Below are 22,952 nucleotides of genomic sequence, written 5' to 3' on the forward strand. Positions count from 1 at the left end.
GCACTCTACGAAACACCAACACTTTCAGGAACACAGGCGTGTTGCTCCTCACTTGCAGGCGAAAAAAGGCAAAAGTCCTTAGTCTTCCAACGCTTGATACGCTGACGCAGCGGAGATGGGGAGAAGGAGAGGAAGACAGAACTGGCTCCTTACGCAATCTCTTTGCAGGAGATGGGGACAATGCAACACACTTGCTTCCAGTCCTTCCAGCCAACATGGCAGCCATCTTATCTTCCACAGAGTCCAATCTCTTAAGAACCGCCTGGCATAATGCCTCAGATGGCTCAGCAAGAGAAGGCTCCGACGACATGGAAGGGAGATGCAGCGAACTGGATGGCAGAGATGACGTCACGGCAGCGAACAATGACAACACAGATAAACAAGGCAGCACATTGGAAACGACTGGGAGTGACGTCATAAATGGTGATGACGTCACGGCTTCCCCTCGATCCGAATGAGAAGTGGACGCTTCTGGGAGAGGGATACAAAATGATTAACTCCACAACGTCAGTAGCGAGACTGACACCATGGCTTCCCTCTGACTTGAAGAAGCGGCAACTGTCACTGGCAGCGCAAAGCAATACAATGTGGTTACCCAGGAAGACGAGGCCTGGAGGGGGGGGAGGGGGGCTGGACAGCATGAGGAGAGGGGGAGCGAGCATCCGTGAAATGCATCAGCAAACTCAAGGACGGAGAACGCCGAGGCCCCAGCGTCTTCCAAAGCGTCACCATCTTGGACGTCTCTGACTCTGCAATAAGCAAAGACAATGATGAAAAAGCCTCCTCCCTCTTGAGATTCAAATTAACTCCCAAAGAAGAAGGAGCAACATTACAAAAATCAGCCTGAGGGTCTCCCGATACTTCCAATGACGAATCAATGGAAGAAAAGGAAGGGGACAGAGGCACAACACTATTATGGGGTGTGATGGCAGCAGGAGACTAAGCATTGGGAAGAGGAGACAAAAAACCTCCCCACGAAGGAAGAGTAGAAACCCTACGATGCTCCCTCTTGCTGTAAAATAACTTCCACTGCTTTTTAGGCCACGCACTGCATTCCGTGCGAGGATTCATTTATTATACAAACAGTAGAGTGACCCTACTACAAGTGACGTGGGGGGTCGCAGCCGACGCCAAAAAACAAGAACACAGAAAACCTGGAGTTCCGGGGCACACAAGTTGACGAGGCTGAGAAGGAGCAGAAGAAGCCATAATAACAGCACACACACACACACACACACATTAAACACAATCGAAACGGGCAATGAACCAGGTAAAGGCCGAGAGAGGTCAACCACAACTCTCGCCCAGGTGGTTAAGAAAAGACTGACGTGGTGGCGAAGGTGCTTGGTCCTTGACCACTTTTCATCCGATATACGCACTCGTTGCCAGATCTTTCAAGATTCCTTGCTTTCATCTGCGATTTAACTGGATCTAGCTAGGTGGTAGAAATGATCCTATTATTAGGACCAAAGGTTTGTTCGCGTATGAACAAAGGGAAATTGAGAGTAGAAAGGTTTGAAAGGTGTAACAGGAGGAAAACCTTACAGTTGCACTATGAAACAATTGTTAAAAGAAGGTGGATAGCAAGATGGAAGAAAGAGAATAAGATCTGAGCTGCAGTAAAAGGAATGAAAGGGATTGCAGCTATGGACTGAAGGGACCCTGCAAAGAACCTTAAGTAATGCCTAGCCTACAGTGCACCTCACATGGTACTGCCTCTCTATGGAGATGGATATTGAAGCACTTTTCTTTTCAATGTGACTAAACCTTTAATGATCACATGAGTATATTACCTAGAATAGAGCTTAACCAAAGACTTACCTAATCTCAAGCCCCCAGGATTTAAAGCACTCTTGTCACCAGGAACAGAGTTCTTGTTAACTGTGATATTGCAGGCATTGCAAACGGTTTCAACTCTAGCACCATCCAGTCCTTTGGGTCGTAAATCTACTAACACTAAATGGTTGTCAGTTCCTCCTGTAATGAGAGCAATCATTTTTAAATTTCAAAATTGACACTCTGAGCATTCTCACTGTTATGTAAATGTATGGATTCCCTACAAACTGTCATGAAAATAGTAATCTACAAAGACCATTTCGGTACTACTTAAATTGTGCTTAGTTTTAATATTATACGTATAATAATAAATGAACTAAAGTGTGAAACTGGGCCATATAGTCTTGGGCAAGGGAGGCCATTCAGTGATATCGTGGTAATTTAGAAATGACTCCATAGAAAAATCCATTTAAAAAGGTCAAGGAGATTTAAATTTCAATATTCTTAAAAATATGAATGTCTTAAAGCCATTATAAGCTCAAGTAAAACATCATCTTGAATCTCAGCAACAGATTTCTGGCAGCGACTCTCCTGCTGCTTATAAATCCCAAACAGCACACTGGAATGTGATCAACTGATAGTACCCTGTCATAGTGAACACACATTGTGCATGACTACCATCTCACTTATCTTTACAAGTGAGGAGGGATCCACTGATATAACTCTACCTTTTCGTTGGCATTGAAACTTGTATGCCAGGGGCTAAGCTAGTTTAATTGCTTTTATATTCTTACCATTAGCAAGGTGGGGGACAGTCACTTCTCTTCAACCTTTTGGTTGGTATTAAAACTTGTAGGTCTGGGACTACGTGCATGTACTATAATTTCAATTGCTTTTACATTCTTATTAGCAAGGTGGGGAACATCAATCTCACTTCTCACTTCCTCAGTGTATGACCTAACTGGTCTCTTCATATCAGAGTAGGAACATTTAATGTCTGCTAATTCACTACCACCGATTCTAACACGAGAGGGAATCCAGGAGCAATAAACAGTTTCGTTCCAAAAAGAAGTGTGAAAGAACCATTCTCAGGCAATTTTTAGTTCGTTCCAAAAAGAAGTGTGAAAGTACCATTCTTAGGCAATTTTAAGTCAAGGTTTGTAAAACCATTTTAAACTAGTTCCAAAGCTTTAACTCATGCTGTCAATTCTAGTTTATTCAGAGAAACAGTCAGATGATTGAGCTTAATTCATCCTTGTGGATTACAGCACATTCACCACCATTCTCTTGACTCTGAACAGTGGAACTATACTTCACTAGGTATGTACCTGCTTTTATGCCTCTTGTGCTAGTTTTTCTTTGGTTCTGGTTATGGAAGCAATGATTCTTCAACTGCAAACTCATTACTCATGGAAGAGGTCCTTTTGGAAGTTGAGCTAATTTTTTTTCCCCAGACTTTTTATAACTACATCTTCCCTTCTCCTAAATGGTGATTCAGGTTATTTTATGATTAAAGAAGTCATAATAAACAAATTTTTTTTTTTTACAAAGAAACTTTTATATGAACAATAAAAAAACTCCTTTTCCCTCTCTCTCTCCAGGTGAATTATGGCATAAGGTAATAAATATTACCAGGTATCTGAGAGCATCTTGGAGCTTGCTAAACTTGTGCACTTTGTTTTCTTTTAAATAGTTTGCTTTTTGCACCAGGACGCATTCCACACACACAAAAGATAGTTCATGACTACTGTAATATGTTTGTATAAAACTAGTTGTGTGAATTTTTTTTCTTAATTACATGTATGCAGAACTTATATTTCATAAGACAGTTTTTAATAATAATAATTATCATTGTCCATCCAATTCTAGAATGGGTTAAATTCAGAAATTAAATCGAAATTGGCTTAAAATATAGAAGCAAACTATATAGCACTCACACACTTCACTCTAAGGCAAATGCTCTGCACAAGCAGCCAATATTTCTCCTGAATTCAGAATTGGTTATATGGCCTTGAGCAATGTCCACAAAATGAATGTTAAAGGTAATTTGTATTTTTCAGAACAAAATAACCCTTGGTCTTTACTTTTAGTGCAAGCTGGAGCCTTCTGTTCAACTTGAAACATTGTGGATATTGGTAGTGGGCCACCGATGGGAGGGGAGAAATCCCTCCCACCCAGATGGTAAGCATTCACCTTACTTTTTGTCCGCATCTGAGACAGACTACTTTTTGTCCGCATCTGAGACAGACATGTGTCTACTGCTGCCTGCTGTTCGACTTGATTCTTTGTTATTCTTTTTGTTTTTGAAGCTGACTTTTGCTCTGAGATATGTACTATACGTAGTGCCTATATTGAAATAATGCTACAAGGCACAGTAGAATTATGTCTTTCTTATGATAAAATCTCTGACATTTATTGAATGAAAAAATAATGAACTTGGAGCATTACTGTACTAATTTAAAATGAACTGGAAATCTTAAAACTTTAACCATTATAATTTTAGAATAGAGAAACACACAAAACAGTCTAGTTTCTTTGAGGAAAGACCATTGTTATCACTTATGTTACGCATTATAAAATTAATTTCAATACGGAAAGCATTTATGTGGAAACAAATCAAAGGTCACATAGAAATTATGCTTGACGTGTAAATCATACGAACCATGAGTCACAGAGATGTTAGATATATACTGGTGACAAGGAATGAAGGGTAAGCCAGCTCAAATGGGTCACTGGGATACCCCTTATAGTACTTGGTGCCTATACTCTGTTTTTTTTCATCTGTCCATCCGCCTGTGGTGTTTTTGTATGGTAACACTGCGTCCCGGGCTTTAGATAGTTACATTCAGCTTACATTCAACGATTATAATAATATCCTATTTCGAATATTAACGGTGTAATTCGCATACAGTAAATTATTAAAACACTTTTCAGGTACAAATGTACACCCAGATATCCTTTTATTTACCTAAAACTTACAAATAGCGTAACTATCTAAAGCCCGGGACGCAGTGTTACCATACAAAAACACCACAGGCGTATGGACAGATGAAAAAAAACAGAGTATAGTTACATCCCATATATTTGTGACTGCTAGCCAAAATAATTTTTTAATTGCAGTTAACCCTTCATGTGTTCCAAACAAAATACATATATCAAAACTAAAAGTAAAACCAATTTATTTTAACCTTACCTGAAACCAGCACAAAGTCACGGTTTAGAAGTTCTTCTGCCATAGTTTTACAGTTACTCAAAACCTGTTCTTGATATGCCCGAAATTCTGGGGTTTGAGCCTGCAATGGGAAAGAAATCTCAGCAGGGGGAAGAGGTAAATGGTGATAATGATAACTGTGCGATATCAAAAATATTGTCCAGGATGTGAATAACTTAATCCTCTCATATTCTCTGTAAGATATTTGACTTTTTTTTCATACAGTAAAGTGAACTCATGAGCTAAACAATATCAATTTCCTTTGGTCATGAGTACGGCAGTAAGTCATGATCTTTAATGGGAATGAAAAAACCTCATTACTCCCTAGAAAATAAAGGACACAATTTTATAAAAGGTATTCCCTGGAATCATGGAAAATATTTTTTTCTGACCAAACTTTTTGAGTTGTGATCTTTAATGGGAAGTAATTCTAACCTGCCCAAACTTTTTGAGTCATGATCTTTAATGGGAAGAAATTCTAAGCTGCCCAAACTTTTTGAGTCATGATCTTTAATGGGAAGTAATTCTAAGGTATTCTCTTACCTGTCTCAGAGCTACAGCAACAGAAGCAATAGCATGATTATGGGGACCACCCTGGAGCCCTGGGAAAAGTGCTTGGTTTATGCGTTGTTCTAGGTCATATTTTATCTCTTTTCCAGTCTTTTTGTTGATGGATTTAACTCCTCGTCGGAAAAATATTAAACCTGACCTGTAATTAGTCAACTCACATTCAGTGCATTCATAGTTTTGAAATATTTTAATAATCATTAATGTCTAAAATTCAAGACTGATTTTACACATAGACGCTAACAAGTTCTACTTGGTATCATTAAGAAAGTGTGCTGTAAGTGGAAATTCATTCTGATGATGCTAGTACTTTATTGGTAATTTTCAAGCAAGTATGTAAACATATTTCAACGTTATTAATTTCAGTAACATCATCTTTCCAACTCTCTTTCTTATGTTGATAATTAGGTTACCTTGGTCCTCTCAGTGTCTTATGGGTGGTGGTTGTAACAACATGGCAGTAGTCAAATGGTGAAGGAATCAAATCTGCTGCAACCAGACCTGAGATATGAGCCATGTCTGCCAGAAGTACTGCATTAACTTCATCTGATATCTGGACAAAAAAAGTAAACTTCTAAATTTAATTCAAATACGTATAGGACTACCTTTTATTACTAACAACTTTAAATTAACAATATCCACTCCTCAGTGGTTTTGCATCTACATGAAATCATCACTCTGACAAAACCATTCCCTGTAAAACTCCTTGATGTAAAGGCTAATATTATGTTCCAGACCTAATGAGATCAATTCTTTCTTTCTACTACTCAAACGCAGTGTATCAATATTCTGATAGGCTCTTGAGTAGAAGAGAGAAAGAATTAACTGTGACAGACCAAAACCAACCAATGCAAGGTTAATACAAAATACAAAATTTAGCTGCTTTGTATTGTGACATTTTTCAATTCTTTGCTAAGGGTTAGGGGTATTGGTTATCAGTGTTGTATACGAGTATCTTTTAATTAGAGCCAAATCCATTTTTGTACACAAAGTAAAGGACAGTGAGAACAATAAAATATTTTAAACTGAATCAGTTTTCAATTCTCTTAACAGCAATTGTGTAAAATTTCATAAAAGAATTGATGTGAAATTTAGTGTCTAAAAAATCACTTACCTCTCTCATTCTCTTGTAATCTATGAGTCTGGCATAGGCACTAGCACCAGCAATTATCATACGTGGTCTAAACAGGCGAGCATGTTCATACAATTTGTCATAATCTATCTGTCCAGTCCTTGGATTTAATCTATATGGCATAGATTCAAAATATATTGAAGTTGCTGATATTCTCTTGGTGTCTGTCATGAAGCCATGAGTTAAACTGAAACAGATTTTAAGAAATTTAGAGAACCAACTCATACTTAAAAAAACTACAATACTAAAAGAATCTAAATCGTAGTGTTACTAAACAATAAAAACATGATGATCAAATCATAGATTTACTTAATCCAAAGTTAAAGTCGTCACATTAGGCCGCCTCATTACATGAATTAAGTTTAATTCCTATGCTTGTTACATATATCTACTTGCTCTTGCCACCTTTCTTTTAAAATTACAATCATAATAACCTTAGAACTAGCCAGATTCTTTGGGATGAAAATGTTGCCAGGACTAAAGGCTGTCAAAATAAAGACAAATGTTTTCGTATAATATCAAACCCATAACTAACTTGGCCGTTTTGTTGGCCCGAAATGTTCCAAGACAAACCTCCTCTCAAAAAGAATGGCATCTGCCTTTACCAAGTGAGCAAAGTAGTACATACACCGTGGGTCTAATAAGTCTTATCTAACAACCCACTTTACTCTTTTATTTCTGGGTGCACAGACAACTGTTCCAAGTTCAACACCTTTTTGGAAATGAAATAAGCCTCATGTATGCCATGAGTTATTCGATTTTTTAAAAAGATGAAATTCCAAAGTTACGCTGTCGAACAAATTTTTTTGGAACACCAAGAAATTCATGCAAATACTATGTTCATTTATACAGATGGCTCAAAATCTGATGTTGCTGTGGGGTTCGCAGTTATTACAGACAAAAAATATTATCATGGAAGAATGCCTATATATAGCTCCATATATTCCACTGAATTGGCAGGAATTTCATTGACTTTCTATAAAATCCCTAAAACTTCCATCAAACATTACACTATATATAGTGATTCAAAAAGTGCTATTAAAGCAATAGATTCTATTAATCATCATCATCCTGCTATTAGAGCAATAAAAGAAAATATTAATTGGAGGGGTTGCTGTGGTAGTGTTTAACACTCGCCCCAGTTTTATACCGACACCTTTTATATAGGTGAGCGAGTCAGGGGCTTCTGACATGTCCAATTTAGCAGTTCTCTGGTATTATAGCAATATTTTACTAGAAATAGTGCTAAAGAAGACACATTTCCTCGCCCAGAAATAGATTTTTCCTACGTCAAAATCCCTTGCAAACATTTGAGCCATCTCCTAGAATGTCCTGCATTCTAAGAGATGATCCAAAGTATTTATGTCTAATATGTGAATATTTAGAGCATTCAATTAAAATTTTTTCACAGTTATTTTGGTTTGACAGGTATCACATTCTGGAAGCCATGGGTTAACCTTATGTGCCCATTACATGCCTGCACAAAGCAACCTCATGGTTTCTCTGCTTCTGTAAACATTTCTTAAAAGGGATTATTGTAGTCTTTATCCCTCTTAAGTTTGTTATTTTCTAGTGATGCATTTTTATCAGCAATTTCATTAACCTCAATTCCAACATGGCCTAGTGTCCAACACAAGATATCCTTGTGTTGGACACTAGGCCATGTTGGAATTGAGGTTAATGAAATTGCTGATAAAAATGCATCACTAGAAAATAACAAACTTAAGAGGGATAAAGACTACAATAATCCCTTTTAAGAAATGTTTACAGAAGCAGAGAAACCATGAGGTTGCTTTGTGCAGGCGTGTAATGGGCACATAAGGTTAACCCATGGCTTTCTTATGTCTAATCAGCCTCCTCCAGAATGTGATACCTGTCAAACCAAAATAACTGTGAAAAAATTTTAATTGAATGCTCTAAATATTCACATATTAGACATAAATACTTTGGATCATCTCCTAGAATGCAGGACATTCTAGGAGATGGCTCAAATGTTTGCAAGATTTTTAGATTCTTAACAGATACTGATCTCTTAAAATATATATAAATAAGTTTATTCATACAAATTTTTTTTAAATGTACATTATGCAGCTGATTGGAGTTAGTCGGAAATGGCTGCTAAAACAAATAATAATAATAATAATAATAATAATAATAATAATAATAATAATAATAATAATAATAATAATAATAATAATAATAATCATGCTACAGTACTCATGAATAATTTTTGAAGATTGTTAATTCCTTTATCTCACTGTCGTGCATATTCTACTTTCAGACAATTAAATTCTCATGTTCTTGTAACATTTGACATGACTGGTGTGCTCTAGTGTTCGCTGATAGTACTGTTGTACATTGGCTGTAGCACTGGAGGACACAGGAATTTATGGACTATATATCCTATGTAGGATTTTATAATCAAGTTGTTTTCAATATTTAACTATTTTACAAAATGTACATTTTCTTTGAGATAAATGACTCACAAAATATGTAGGCTAGCCAGCTTAATGATTGTTGTTGCAAATCACTTTTCATTAGCCTCAGTTCACCAATTTTGTTCCCAAGTAAGGGTGATTCTGTCACTGCTATACTATTTCATATTTTGTACTTGGCTTTCATTGCATGTAGTGATACTTGTACAGTACATTGATACTGAATTTACTGTAAAAAGATCGAGATGGTTAAAGATTGAAATGATTCATTAACAACCTTAACACTTTAATCATAACTATTAATATATAAAGGGTAAACCTTGCAATGCTCATATGACAACTATTCCCAAACTCTAGCCTAACTTTATCTATTCTTTATCGGGGGAATAGTCAGAGATTTATATTGGAAGTAAAGATACAGAGAACATTAGTAACTGCTGCAAACACACCAGTTGGCAGCCCTCCTATAATCAAAACATAGAAAAGGTTCTATGGCCCAGCTAGACACTTCTATAAAAGCAGCAGTCCTCAGGAAAAAGCTAGGATAAGCCAGCAATAGCATGGCTCTGTTTGTGGACATGTTTTGGGATGGACAAAGAGTAAGACAAAAATACAAAAAAGTAGGGTGTAAAGTTGTGCTGTTTGAAAGTGCATACAAAAGGTGGCAAGTTTGACTGAAGAGTACAATTGCAAAGGGAGAAGCAAGTCCATGATTGCTGGAAAAAAGTAAAATTGAAAAGAAAAATTTAACAGGGCTTACATCCTTATGGAGCTGGCAGCTACCACATACTTCATAACATGGGAGGAGATAAAAACAATCTAATAAGCAAACCATAGGCGAAGGTCAAGGATGCACCCAAAAACAGGAAAAAATAAATTGCACAAAACAGGGAAGAATAGACTAGCTATAGGTAGCGGGATAATATTAAGACATATGACAGAGGTGAAGTTTCAGATAAGAGAAGTGATGAATACAGTGCATAGTGCATTGTCTCTATGGACTTTGTGGGTTGAGCAGATGGGAAAGCCATGTCTGCAAATGTAGAAAGGAAATGCATAAGAGTCATCATTATCGATATGTATTACTCTATGTAACTCTCATTTGTCCAACCTACAGAGTGCAGGAGGTGCATAGGTAGTTTTATTTCTGCAACCCACACAGTGCAGGAAGGTACACAGTTTAATTAGGATAATATGACAAGCCAAAATGGGACTGCATCTACAGCAAGAGTCCAAGAGCATTTTTTTAAAAATGGAAATAAAAGCTAACCAAGTAATAGTGAAAGTACAACATATCTATTACACAAATAACCTGTATACTGAGGAAGACGCTTAAAAAATTCCTTCCTAGTCTTCCAATACCATACCAAGAAAATGTCTTCACAAAAATGCAACAAATGAAGAAAATGCATAAAAAGAAAAAATTAAAAAACCCAGAGGTCAAAATTCCACTACCAAAGCAACAGTGGACACATCCTGACACTAAGGAGTCTAAGGAATAAGTGAAGTTTATATAGAACAACAACCATGATATGTACCAAGAATACTCAGCTTACAAGTTTATTTCTTTCATGGGAACAAAGTATATTTTTATTTATTTTAAAAGACAAATACTGTATATGTATACATGGTATTAATACACTGTGAAGATAATTACTAACTAAAATATAAAAACTGATCTTATGGAAAATAATATGCACTTATGAAGATACAGTATTTCAGATAGGTTGTAATGTGCAGTACGTACACAACATTAAAGCATATCTAACATTAAAAAAATAATAATAATTTCTTACTGTCCTCCTTCAGGGAGATCCAGCCCCATGATTCTGTCATGAGGGTTCAACAGTCCTGTGTAAACAGCAAAATTGGCGGGTGAACCTGAGTAAGGCTGCACATTGGCTCCCCAGTCCTCTGGCTTAAGGCGAAATGCATCTAGTGCCCGCTTTCGACAGAGTTCCTCAACCTGAAAGCCACACAGTTACAGGCCTGCTTAGCAACGTATTCTGAAAGCTACAAGACTATCGTCAAAATGGCGCCATACTTTGAATCCCAATCCAATAGATTTGTAAAACAGTCTCAATGCACTTTCTGCAGAGCTACATGAATATGCTAATTTATTTCAGAACTGCAGAATCTATAACTTGGCCAATGTACTATAGTAGATTCACATCAACTGTGCATTTGATGTCTAGGCCAGTCCCATATGATGCCCCTGATTGGCTGTTGATAAGCCAATCACAGGGCTGGAAACTCTGTCTCTCTCGAGAGTTCACATGGGTAGGATGTATATTCCACCTCTCCTGAGGGATACTTTTGACAGACATATCCCTCAGTAGAGGTGGAACATAGATCCTACCCATGTGAACTCTCGAGAGAGACAGAGTTTCCAGCCCTGTGATTGGCTTATCAACAGCCAATCAGGAGCATGATGAGGGTGGCCAGATGTCCTGCTTAAGCAGGACAGTCCTGTTTTTGAGCATTCTGTCCTCTGTCCTGCTTTGCCTTAAGAAGGACAATAATAATGTCCTGCTTTTTGTGTCTGTCTAAAAAAAACATTATATTATATTGCTACTAAATATAGATACGTATAAATACATATACTAAAACAGTAAGAACTGATGGTCAAAATTTATTTTATTTTTTTATTAGAGCTGAACCTGGCTGATTAGGCCTATAATTTTATATAGTGGCTGTTGTTGTCACAGTTAGGAACGTTAGGCAGGGAGTGGGAGCCGCAGTGTAGGCTACTGGTATTAAACATGTCATTGTCAAGATATAAGTGACGCTTACCGTCCCGCGGCACACGTTGCATCAGAGATGTCATTCTGCTGAATGTTGAAGTGAGATTTGGTTGACTATTTCTCGCTTCATTGAATACCCTAAAGAAATACCAAAAAGAAAGACTACATTTAACCATGAATGGACCACAGAATTTGGATTTGTCTAAAGGCAGAAAGGTGATTATTATGCACTTTGCACAGTACGCCATTGTGCACGGGGAAAAATTGCAATTGAATGACATCCTGCCTCAGATAAACATAAAACTAACACTCATAGTGCTGGCACATCATCAGTGTTATCATATTTCTGCCCATCTCGATCATCTCAAGATGATAAAATAATGGCTGCAGAATTGTGTAAAGTGTATCATGCTGTGAAGCATCATCAATCATACAGAAGTGTTGATTGTGGAGTAAAAGTTGACAAAGAAATTTATAGTGACTCATTGATAGTGAAGGGAGTAACATGTGGAAAAAATAAAACAAAAGCTTTGTGTGAAAATATTCTAGCACCGTATTCTGTAGAAACACATTTGGAGTACATCAAAGAACATGGATTGCCCTTTTCAATAGCAACTGATGCTTCAAACAAAGGTGCAACAAAGTGTTTCCCAATACTTTTGAGATACTTTCATTTTAAGAAGGGAGTGCAACATGTGTTACTTGACTTTTACAGTGATAACAATGAATCATCCGAAACCATAACAAATCAGCTATTATCTAAACTAGAGACTTCAGGTTTGGATCTGAATAAGTGTCTGCATACACTGCTGATAATGCAAGAGTAAACTATGGAAAACACAACAGTGTTTATCAGAAAATTAAAATGGCTCAAAAGAACATTATTTTGCACAATACAACAAAATTTGCTACAGCTAAAATGGATATTGATGTTGAAAATATTGTGCTAAAAGTTTACAGCTATTTTAGCATTTCAGCTAAAAGAACAGCACAGTTGAAGGAATTCTGTGAATTTGTGGAGGATGAGGTTGCCAATTGCAATCTATTGTGGCATGTTGTGACTAGATGGCTTTCTCTCTTGCCAGCTATTGATAGAATACTTAAGTGTTTGGAAGTCCTAAAAAGTTATTTCCAGAGCATAGGTGAAGAGGAGTGCCCCAAAGTACTATGGAAGTGCTTTGGAGATGAAGGAAATACCTGTGAATCCTCTGAGATCTATTCCTTCTTCCTTAGTCACACTCTTAAATTGTTCTCAGACAATTGAAAGACTAGAAGCCAAGACATTCAGCATAACTTCAGTATTCAAGTTAATGTCTGAACTGAAAAGCAAACTTGATAGAAGAGCAAATGATTGTTTTTTTTGGCTTTATAGTAAACAAGAAGCTTAGGCAACTTACACCAGATTTGTCGACGAAATGTAAAACAGACTTCATTGCTTTCTATGGAAGAGCTATAAAGTGCTTAAGTGAAAGGTATGGCTTCTCTGAAGAAAACTTTCATAACAAAGTGTCAAGGATTGTAACATTCAAGAAATAGACATGGATGAATTATATGAAGAGTATGGGATTGTGTAGGCAATTATCAATACTCCTGAGATAAAAGATAGCCACAGTGAGGAACGTTATCTCAAGCTGTTCAGTAAATGTGAGGTCCCTTTAACAAATCTGAAGAAGGTGAGTGCTTATATTTTCTCTTTTCCATGCAGCATTGCTCACACAGAACAGGTTTTCTCAATGATGACTTCAGCTTGGACAAATGAGAGAAATTGTCTGCAAGTGGACTCGGTCAAAGCAGAGCTCCAAATTTGTAACAACTTTACAGAAGAATGCCCTGCTATGTACAAAAACTTGTTGGCAAATAGAAACCTCTTAAATATGGCAAGGAAAGGGGCAAAGTACAAACGTTAGATTGATAATTCAGTAACTCCTTTATTTAGTTTCTAAAATAATGTTAATTTTTTCACCCAAGTTATTTTTATTTTTATTATTATTATTATGTACTAAACTGTCCCATCATTAATAAAAATGATATTGTTATGATACAATAAAGTTTTATACATACTTACCTGGCAGATATATACATAACTATTGACTCCGTCGCGCCGACAGAATTTCGAATTTCGCGCACACGCTACAGGTAGGTCAGGTGATCCACCGCGCTGCCGCTGGGTGGCAGGAATAGGAACCATTCCCGTTTTCCATCAGATTTTTTCCTCCACCACTGTCTCCTGAGGGGAGGCTGGGTGGGTAATTTAATTGTATATATCTGCCAGGTAAGTATGTATAAAACTTTATTGTATCATAACAATATCATTTTTATACATTCAACTTACCTGTCAGATATATACATAGCTGATTCACACCATTGGAGGAGGGTAAAGACAGCTAATAACTGATTTAACAGAAATCACAACAATCGTTGTAGGTAATAATAAAATAAAAACCTTGGTTCCTACCTGTTTAGACTGAAGACTTCATGGTTAATGCCCAGGAGTCTGCTTAGTCTCAAGAGCCTTCGGCGAGATATTGATCTATTGCTAAGAGTTCTTGTAGGTCTGCCAAAGGGGTCTTATCCACTTACTTGGCCGATCCTATAAGGGCTATGTCAAAGGGTTTCAATCCACTTATTTGACAAGAACCCTTTTTCTAAGGAGCACAATCCCGATCCTGATCACCTTAACCTAACCAAATGTTGTTTCTAAGATTACAAGAAGTCATCCCCGGACTCCTTGCAAACAACCAAAAAACTCAATCACAATTATTTTACACCTAATTCTTTACGAAAAATAAATAAAAATAAACAAAAATAATTTCAATTTGTACTACCTCGCTTGTAAGACCTATTCACATTCTCATACTGTCAAAAGCACCAAAGGCCGCCTGTGCGACACCAAGCACTCCTGTCGGCAGAAAATCCTGATACTGTCTCAAAAGGAGAGGTCCATGTATGAATTTATACAATGTCTTTAATACTACTCCGTTTAAAAGGCACATTTCTAGTTCCTTACTGCAGCCTGTGCGACACCAAGCACTTTTACCAGTAGTAACACAAAAACCCACCTCAAATAGTGGAGATCTACGTAATCAAAGACACCGTTTTTATCCAAGCCTATCCTGTAAGATAAACTCACAGTTCCTTACCTAAACAAGGCCATGGCCGCCTGTGCAACAACTAGCCGTCAGGTAAGAAAGTTAGAGCCCATCCCACCGGTATGGTATGGAAATATTAGACTTTTAATGAAAGTTTAAGGATCGGTATGTGTCCTCAGTCCCAGAACTGTATCCGCAGACACCAAAGGACCTAGAGAGAAGCACTTGTCATAGGTAATTTTAACATCTCTAAGATAGTGGGATGCAAATACCGAGTTGCATCTCCAATAGGTCGCATTAATATGTCCTTCATGGACATATTCTTTTGGAAAGATAATGATGTTGCCACTGCTCTTACCTCATGAGCCTTAACTCGTAATATTTTAAAGGAATCCTCTGCACAATCGCTATGAGCCTCCATAATAACACTTCTAATAAAATACGCTAGCGCATTCTTGGACATTGGTCTTTTCGTGTCCCGAACTGCGCACCATAGACTTTGTTTACATGCCTTCAACTCTTCTTTCTTTTTAAGATAGAACCTAAGAGCTCTAACTGGTCATAAAGTTCTTTCAATTTCGTCTCCCACTAAGTTTGAAAGACTTTTCACTTCAAAACTCCTTGGCCATGGTTTCGAAGGGTTCTCATTTTTTGCCAAAAACAGAGTTTGAAAAGAACAGATGGCTGCGTCTTTCTTAAAACCCACCCGAGAATCTAGGGCACGGATTTCACTTATTCTCTTAGCCGTCGCTAAGGCTATGAGAAAAACACACTTTCTCGTCCAATCTCTGAACGAGGCACGATCGGGAGGTTCAAATTTTTCTGATGTAAGGAATTTGAGCACAACATCCAGATTCCAACTTGGCGGAGTAGAGGATATAGATTTTGACGTCTCAAACGATCTTATCAGATCGTGCAAATCTCTATCCTCTGCCAAGTTTAAGCCTCTTTTTCTAAATACCGCTGGGAGCATACTTCGGTATCCCTTTATTGTAGATACGGACAGATTGGATTCCTCTTTCAGGAATAACAGAAAATCTGCTATATTGGTCACAGAGGTATTGGAGGAGGACAGCTTATTCTTCCTACACCATTTTCTAAACACATCCCACTTCGATTGGTAGACCTGGATAGTTGACGATCTCCGGGCTCTAGCAATTGCTTTCGAAGCCTTGCTTGAAAAGCCTCTTGCTCTGACCAATCTTTCAATAGTCGAAAGGCAGTCAGAGCGAGAGCGGGGAGGTTTTGATGGAACCTCTCGAAGTGGGGTTGTCTGAGAAGATCTATCCTGTTTGGAAGAGATCTTGGATAGTCTACTGTCCATTCCTGTACCTCTGTGAACCAATCTTGGGATGGCCAAAACGGGGCGATGAGAGTTAATCTCATCCCTGTTGATGCTACGAACTTCTTCATCACTACTCCTAGCAACTTGAATGGAGGGAAAGCGTAAGCGTCGAGTCCCGACCACTCCAGTAGCATGGCATCCACCGCTAACGCTCTCGGGTCTTCTACTAAGGAGCAGAAGTTCTCTATTCTTTTTGACAGGAACGTCGCAAACAAATCTATCTGCGGCCTTCCCCACAGGTTCCACAGTCTTTGGCAGACTTGCTCGTGCAGAGTCCACTCCGTGGGGAGAACTTGGTTCGTCCTGCTGAGCCTGTCTGCTCTGACATTCCTTTCCCCTTTTACAAATCTGGTCAGGAGGGTTATATTCCTCTCCTCCGTCCATGACAACAGTCCTTCGTTATCTCGAATAGGGAAAACGAGTGCGTCCCCCCTTGCTTTTTGATATAAGCCAACGCCGTGGTGTTGTCTGCGTTGACTTGAATCACTTGATTTTTCACTTCTGACTCGAAGAATTTTAATGCCAGAAACACTGCATATAGTTCCTTGGCATTTATATGCCAATCCTTTTGCTCTTTCTTCCATTTGCCAGAGACTTCTCTTGCCCCTAGAGTCGCTCCCCATCCCGTCTCTGAAGCGTCTGAGAACAAGATTTGGTTTGGGTTCCGAACCTCTAGGGACACTCCCTCGTTCTTTTTGAGTGGGAGCAGCCACCACTTTAGGTGTTTCTTCACCTCCATTGTTACCGGAAAAGTGTCCGATAGATGGCCCTTCTTCCAAGTCCAAGATCTCTTTAGGAAGAATTGCAGAGGCCTTAGATGAAGTCTTCCTAAGGATACAAATTGTTCCAGGGAAGAAAGAGTCCCTAGAAGACTCAGCCACTCCCTGGCTGAACTCCTGTCCTTCTTTAGGAAGGATGTTACTTTCTGGATCCCTCGAAGAATCCTTTCTTGGGGGACGGAAAAACCCGAAAATATGTTATTGTTATTATACAATTAAGTTTGTTCATACTTACCTGGCAGATATATATATAGCTGTATTTTCTGACGTCCGACAGAAATTTCAAACCTCGCGGCACACGCAGTGGGCGCCAGGTGGTAGTACCCATTCCCGCGCTGGGAGGCGGATATCAAGGAACCATTCCCATTTTCTATTCATATTTTTATTAATGCCTCTGTCTCCTGAGGGGAGGAGGGCGGGCACTTTAATTATATATATCTGCCAGGTAAGTATGAACAAACTTAATTGTATAATAACAATAACATTTTGTTCATGCCACTTACCTGACAGATATATATATAGCTGAATCCCACCTTCGGATGGTGGGGAAGAGAGACAGAATAGGATTTTTTAGGAAACTTAAATTAAGTAGATGATATACATCTTGGTTCCTCACCTGTTTGCAAAGTAGACTATGTGATTACTGTCACGTAAGGCTGCTTTTGCTTAAAACAGAGTTGCCAGCCAGGTGGAGACCTGTAGTGCTGGTGCGCTCTGGATGATCTGTCAACGGGTGCGAGACCTCAACGTGACAAGACCATCGAGGCCATACAAATGAGGGTAACGAAGCAACTGACCACCACCTGACCAACTATTCACAAAAAAACCCTTAAAACTAACTAAAGGATGGGAGATCTTCACATAAGACTCACCACAACCTAAAAACACAACAAACTAACCTAATCCTAACTAAGGGATAGGGAAAAGAGCTACTTCCGGCGGACCCCAATACTGTGTCCGCAGAAACGTATGGCCCCAGTGCATTACAATTGTCATAAATCGTTCTCACATCCCTTATTAATGTGAGTCGAGACGGAGAGGGGTTACTCCTCCAAAAGGTGCAATCAAGGATATCCTTGATTGACATGTTCTTTTGGAAGGCAAGAGAGGTAGCGACGGCTCGAACTTCGTGCGCTTTTACTCGGAAGAGGCTCAAATCAGTCTTCTGGAAAGATGAATGAGCCTCCCGAATGATGTCCCTTAGAAAGAAAGCAACAGCATTCTTCGATAAAGGTAACTCTGGTCTCTTCACAGAGCACCAAAGATTACCTGAGGGACCTCTTACCTCTTTCGTTCTATGCCAGTAGAACTTGAGAGCCCTGACCGGGCACAGGACTCTCTCTGGTTCTTGGCCCACCAGACTTGACATAACCCTTGATCTCGAAAGTCTTCGGGCCAAGGGTTCGAAGGATTTTCATTCTTCGCCAAGAAAGTTGGGTTCAACGAGCAGACAGCATTGTCCCCTTTGAATCCCATTAACTGCTAAATGCTTGAATTTCACTAACTCTCTTAGCCGTCGCAAGAGAAGTTAGGAAAAGAGCCTTCCTTGTCAGGTTTCGAAGAGACGCTGCCTGAAGCGGTTCGAAAGGGCTTGACATAAGGAATGTAAGGACTACGTCAAGGTTCCATGATGGAGGTCTCATTTGAGGAACCTTCGAGGTCTCGAAAGACTTTAAAAGGTCATGAATGTCCTTGTTGTCAGACAGGTCGAGGCCTCTGTGCCTAAAAACCGCTGACAACATGCTTTTATATCCCTTGATGGTAGGGACCGCTAAGTTTCTGCACATTCCTGAGGAAGAGCAGAAAATCAGCTATTTGTTCACAGAGGTCGAGGAAGAGGAAAACTCTCCTTTTTACACCATGCCTTGAAGGAAGCCCACTTCGATTGGTAAACAGCTCTTGTGGAAGCACGTCTCGCATTGTGCGATTGCTCTCGCAGCTGCTTTCGAAAAAACCTCTCGCTCTGGCCAACTTTCGATAGTCTGAACGCAGTCAGACCCAGAGCGGAGAGGTTTTGGTGAAACCTTTCGAAGTGAGGCTGTTTGAGTAGATCTTTCCTCCAGGGCAATGTCCTTGGAAAGTCTACAAGGAAAGACATGACCTCTGTGACCATTCTCTCGCTGGCCACATCGGAGCGATCAGGGTTAACCTCGTCCCTTCCGAGGCCGCAAACTTCCTCATGACTTCCCCCAAAATCTTGAATGGTGGTAAGGCGTACAAGTCTAGGCCCGTCCAATTCCAAAGCAAAGCGTCTACCGCGATTGCTTCTGGATCCAGGACCGGGGAGCAGTAAAGAGGAAGTCTCTTGTCCTTGACGTCGCGAATAAGTCGAACCAGTGGACTCCCCACAACGTCCACAGGTCAACGACAAACGTCTTCGTTCAAGGTCCATTCCGTCGGTAGGACTTGTTCCCGACGACTGAGAAGATCTGCCCTGACGTTTTGCACTCCTGCAATGAATCTCGTCAGGATAGTCACATTTTTTTTCTCTTTGCCCACAGCAGAATCTCTCTCGCTAGGGAAAACAACGTTCTGGAGTGTGTTCCTCCTGGTTTTTTAAATAAGCGAGTGCTGTGGTATTGTCCGAGTTATCTGAACAATCTTGTTCTCCAAACTCCTTTCGAAGAACTGCAGGACAGAAAATAACTAGCTGCCAGTTTCTTTGAACTTTATTTATGCCAGGCTACCTGTACCCCTCTCCAGGAGCCTGGACACTTAGGCCTTCCCTTCCCTCCTAGTGTTGCTCCCCATCCCGTGATGGAAGCATCTGAAACAAAACTACTGGTCGGGGCCTCAGAAGACTTAGGGACACGCCCTCCTGAAGCTTCTGAGGGTCCAACCACCATCTTAGATGGTTCTTGATCGGAACGATATTCTCAATATGGCATTGAGATCGTCCTTGGCCTTCCACTCGTCCGCAAGGAAAAATTGGAGAGGCCTGATGTGCAGTCTTCCCAAGGAAACAAACCTTTCTAGCGAGGTAAATGGTCCCCAGCAGACTCATCCATTCCCTCGCCGAGCAAGTCTCTTTCCTTAGAAACGGCTGAGATCTTTTCTAAGCCTAGTAAAAAAAAGCCGCTGACGTTCCTGGGACGGAAACGCGTCGAAAAGCCACTGAATCCATCTGAATCCCCAGATACACGATGGACTGTGTTGGGGTCAGATGCGACTTTTCGAGGTTGACCAGAAGTCCCAGGGACTTCGCTAGGGCTAAAGTGAACTGCAAGTCCTTCAGACACTTCTCTCTCGACGACGCTCCTGATCAGCCAGTCGTCGAGGTACAGGGAAACTCTTATTCCCGAAGAGTGTAGCCACCTCGCTAGTTCTCATTACTACTGTGAACACCAATTGGAGCCGTGGTCAGTCCGAAACACATAGCTCTGAACTGCACACTTTTTTGTCTAAGACAAACTTAGATACTTTCCCCCCCCCCTTGAAAGAGGGTGGATCGGGATGTGAAAGTACGCGTCCTGCAAGTCTAAGGACACCATCCAGTCGCCCGGTCTCAAGGCTCCCAGAACAGAATGAGGCGTCTCCATCGTGAATTTGGTCTTTTCCACGAAAAGATTGAGCCTGCTTACATCTAGAACTGGGACGCCAACCTGACGACTGCTTCGGTACTAGGAAGATCCTGTTGTAAAAACCTGGAGACCCCAGGTCCGCGACTTGTTCCACCGCTCTTTTGTCGATCATCTGCCTGAAGGAGATCGAATAAAACTTTCTTCTTTTCTCCCTGATAGGATGGAGAAAGGTCTCTGGGAGTCGTAAAAAGAGGAGGAAGATCTAAAAAGGGGATCTTGTACCCCTGCTCCACGATCTTGAGGGACCAAGAGTCCGTGTCTCTCTCTCTCCACGCTCCCGACAAAAAACTCAGTCTGGCTCCGACTGGTGTCTGAAGGACATGCTTCTCACTTGGAAGGCTTTGGCTTAAAGGAAGCTCTTCCTCGTGAAAACCCTCTCCCTCGAGGAGCTGCTCTCGAGGGGGGAGCCCCACGAAAGGGCTTAACTTTCTTCGGCGGTCGAACCGCAGCGTGAAGAGGTTGAAGGTACGGCTGACCGTCTTGTAGACTGGGCCAAAAGGTCCTGAGTTGCCTTCTCTTGCAAACTGTTCGTCAGGTCCTTTACTAAAGTCTGGGGGAAAGAGATGTTCGAAAGAGGCGTAAAACAGCAAATCGCGTTTCTGAGCTGGAGTTACAGAACGAGCTGTGTAAGTTGCACAGCAAAGCTCTCTTTTTTAATAAAGCCGTTCCAAAATGAGATACGATCTCCTCCCCCGAACCATCCCTGACGGCTTTGTCCATACATGCTAACACGCTGGACAGCTCCCCCAGACTGAGAGATTCTGGGCTTCTCGCTTGCAGATCCAGAACTCCCAAACACCAGTCAAGGAAGTTGAACACTTCCAGCGTCTGAGCAGACCCTTCAAATGGTCAGTCTCCGAGAGGTCCAGGTTACTTTAGCAGAGGGTAAAAGAGACCTCCTCTGCAAATCCACTAGGCTGGAGAAATCTCCTTGAGCCGAAGAAGGGATACGAACTCCTACTTCATCTTTGGTTCTATACCAAATGCCCCCTTTTCCGCTAAGTCTAGCTGGCGGCAAGGCGAAGGTCGTCTTGCCTTGATCTCTCCTTCGTATCATCCAATCTTGGAGTTTCTTAAAGGCACGTTTCGTGGAGAGAAGAAGTTTTCATCTCTACAAACTCCGGGGTTTTTCCAGTTTTAGATGAAGTAAAACTGGCGCCGGAGGAGACTTGGGAGCTGCGGGCTGAAACTTGTCTTCAAAAGAAGAACGCAAGAGTCGCACGAGGACATTTATAGTCCGAGAGGGAAGGGGCCGCAGAAGGTTCCTCTTCAACCGATTCAGCGAACTACTTAGCTCTTTCTTCTCTAAACGGAAGAGGAGACCGTCTGTCCGGAGAGGGCGTCCTGATGTCGGGTCTTGGCTTGATCAAAGGACCCCTATCCTTGCTAGAGGCAGCCTTATTTCGGCTGTCTTCTCTATGACGCTTACTACTCGATGAAGGTAGAGCGTCCTGACGAGGACGAGCGTCCTTAGCGCCATCCGCGGCAATCTCACTTGCCAGAGAAGCGTCCTTACGTTTCTCAAATGAAAGGGAAGACCTTTTCGCTGGAATACGTGCCTGTGCGCGTAAACTAGCGTCTGGGGGTACGACTTCTTGGTCGGAATCCCCAAAAACGTCTTGAAAAGAGCCCTGAACGTCCTGGCGAGCTTCCTGCCAAGCGTCCTGCCGAGCGTCCTGCCGAGCATCCTGCCGAGCGTCCTGTCTAGCGTCCTGGCGAGCGTCCTGACGAACGTCCTGCCTAGCGTCCTGCCAAGCGTCCTGACGAGCGTCCTGACAAGCGTCCTGACTAGCGTCCTGCCGAACGTCCTGCCGAAGTCGTCCTGCCAAGCGTCCTGCCAAGCGTTCCCGCCTAGCGTCCTGCCTAGCGTCCGACGAGCGTCCTGTCGAACGTCGTGCAGAGCGTCCTCCTCAAAAGCGTCCTGAACGTAACGTCCTTCTAGAGGAACGAACGAGATCGGCGAATCGCCGAAGGAGAAGCGATCGGCGAACGAGACGAAGTAGGTGAAGGAGAAGGAGACTGCTTAGTCCTCTTGACAGGCAGTCTAAGGTCCTTCCTCCGCTTAGGCTACTGCTGCTGGGCGAGTCCTCTGAGCCATAAGCGAGGATAGCTGGTCCTGAAGGGACCAAAAGAATGTTCTTAGTCGGGGAAGAATGAACAGAGGAAAGCAGGACTGATCCTGTGAGAAGACGAGGGGCGATGGGGACGCCTCCTTCCTTCTCACAGGTACAGCTACCTGTTCTCAGGTATACGTGCCTGTGCACGCAACCCAGCGTCCTCATCGGAGGAGATC

General features: G+C 40.9%; 1 protein-coding gene and 1 long non-coding RNA gene across 2 annotated transcripts in view; one reads left to right on the plus strand and one right to left on the minus strand.

Moving 5' to 3' along the window:
• The window catches only part of LOC135217074 (uncharacterized), a 33,990-nt gene extending 28,937 nt beyond the window's left edge, over positions 1–5,053 (plus strand). Inside the window, exon 3 of the long non-coding RNA XR_010315038.1 lies at positions 3,867–5,053. This is a non-coding gene — a long non-coding RNA (uncharacterized LOC135217074). The remainder of the gene's footprint in view (positions 1–3,866) is intronic.
• Positions 1–22,952, minus strand: part of LOC135217073 (serine hydroxymethyltransferase, mitochondrial-like) — a 60,228-nt gene that overhangs the window by 7,678 nt on the left and 29,598 nt on the right. Inside the window, exons 4-9 of the mRNA XM_064252756.1 lie at positions 10,918–11,087; positions 6,669–6,873; positions 5,968–6,107; positions 5,531–5,696; positions 4,970–5,069; positions 1,822–1,977 (exon numbers count right to left, since the gene is read on the minus strand). Of these exons, the coding sequence (XP_064108826.1) occupies positions 1,822–1,977; positions 4,970–5,069; positions 5,531–5,696; positions 5,968–6,107; positions 6,669–6,873; positions 10,918–11,087 (937 nt within the window). The remainder of the gene's footprint in view (positions 1–1,821; positions 1,978–4,969; positions 5,070–5,530; positions 5,697–5,967; positions 6,108–6,668; positions 6,874–10,917; positions 11,088–22,952) is intronic.

The sequence above is a fragment of the Macrobrachium nipponense genome, chromosome 7 (assembly GCF_015104395.2).
Source record: "Macrobrachium nipponense isolate FS-2020 chromosome 7, ASM1510439v2, whole genome shotgun sequence".
NCBI lineage: Eukaryota > Metazoa > Arthropoda > Malacostraca > Decapoda > Palaemonidae > Macrobrachium > Macrobrachium nipponense.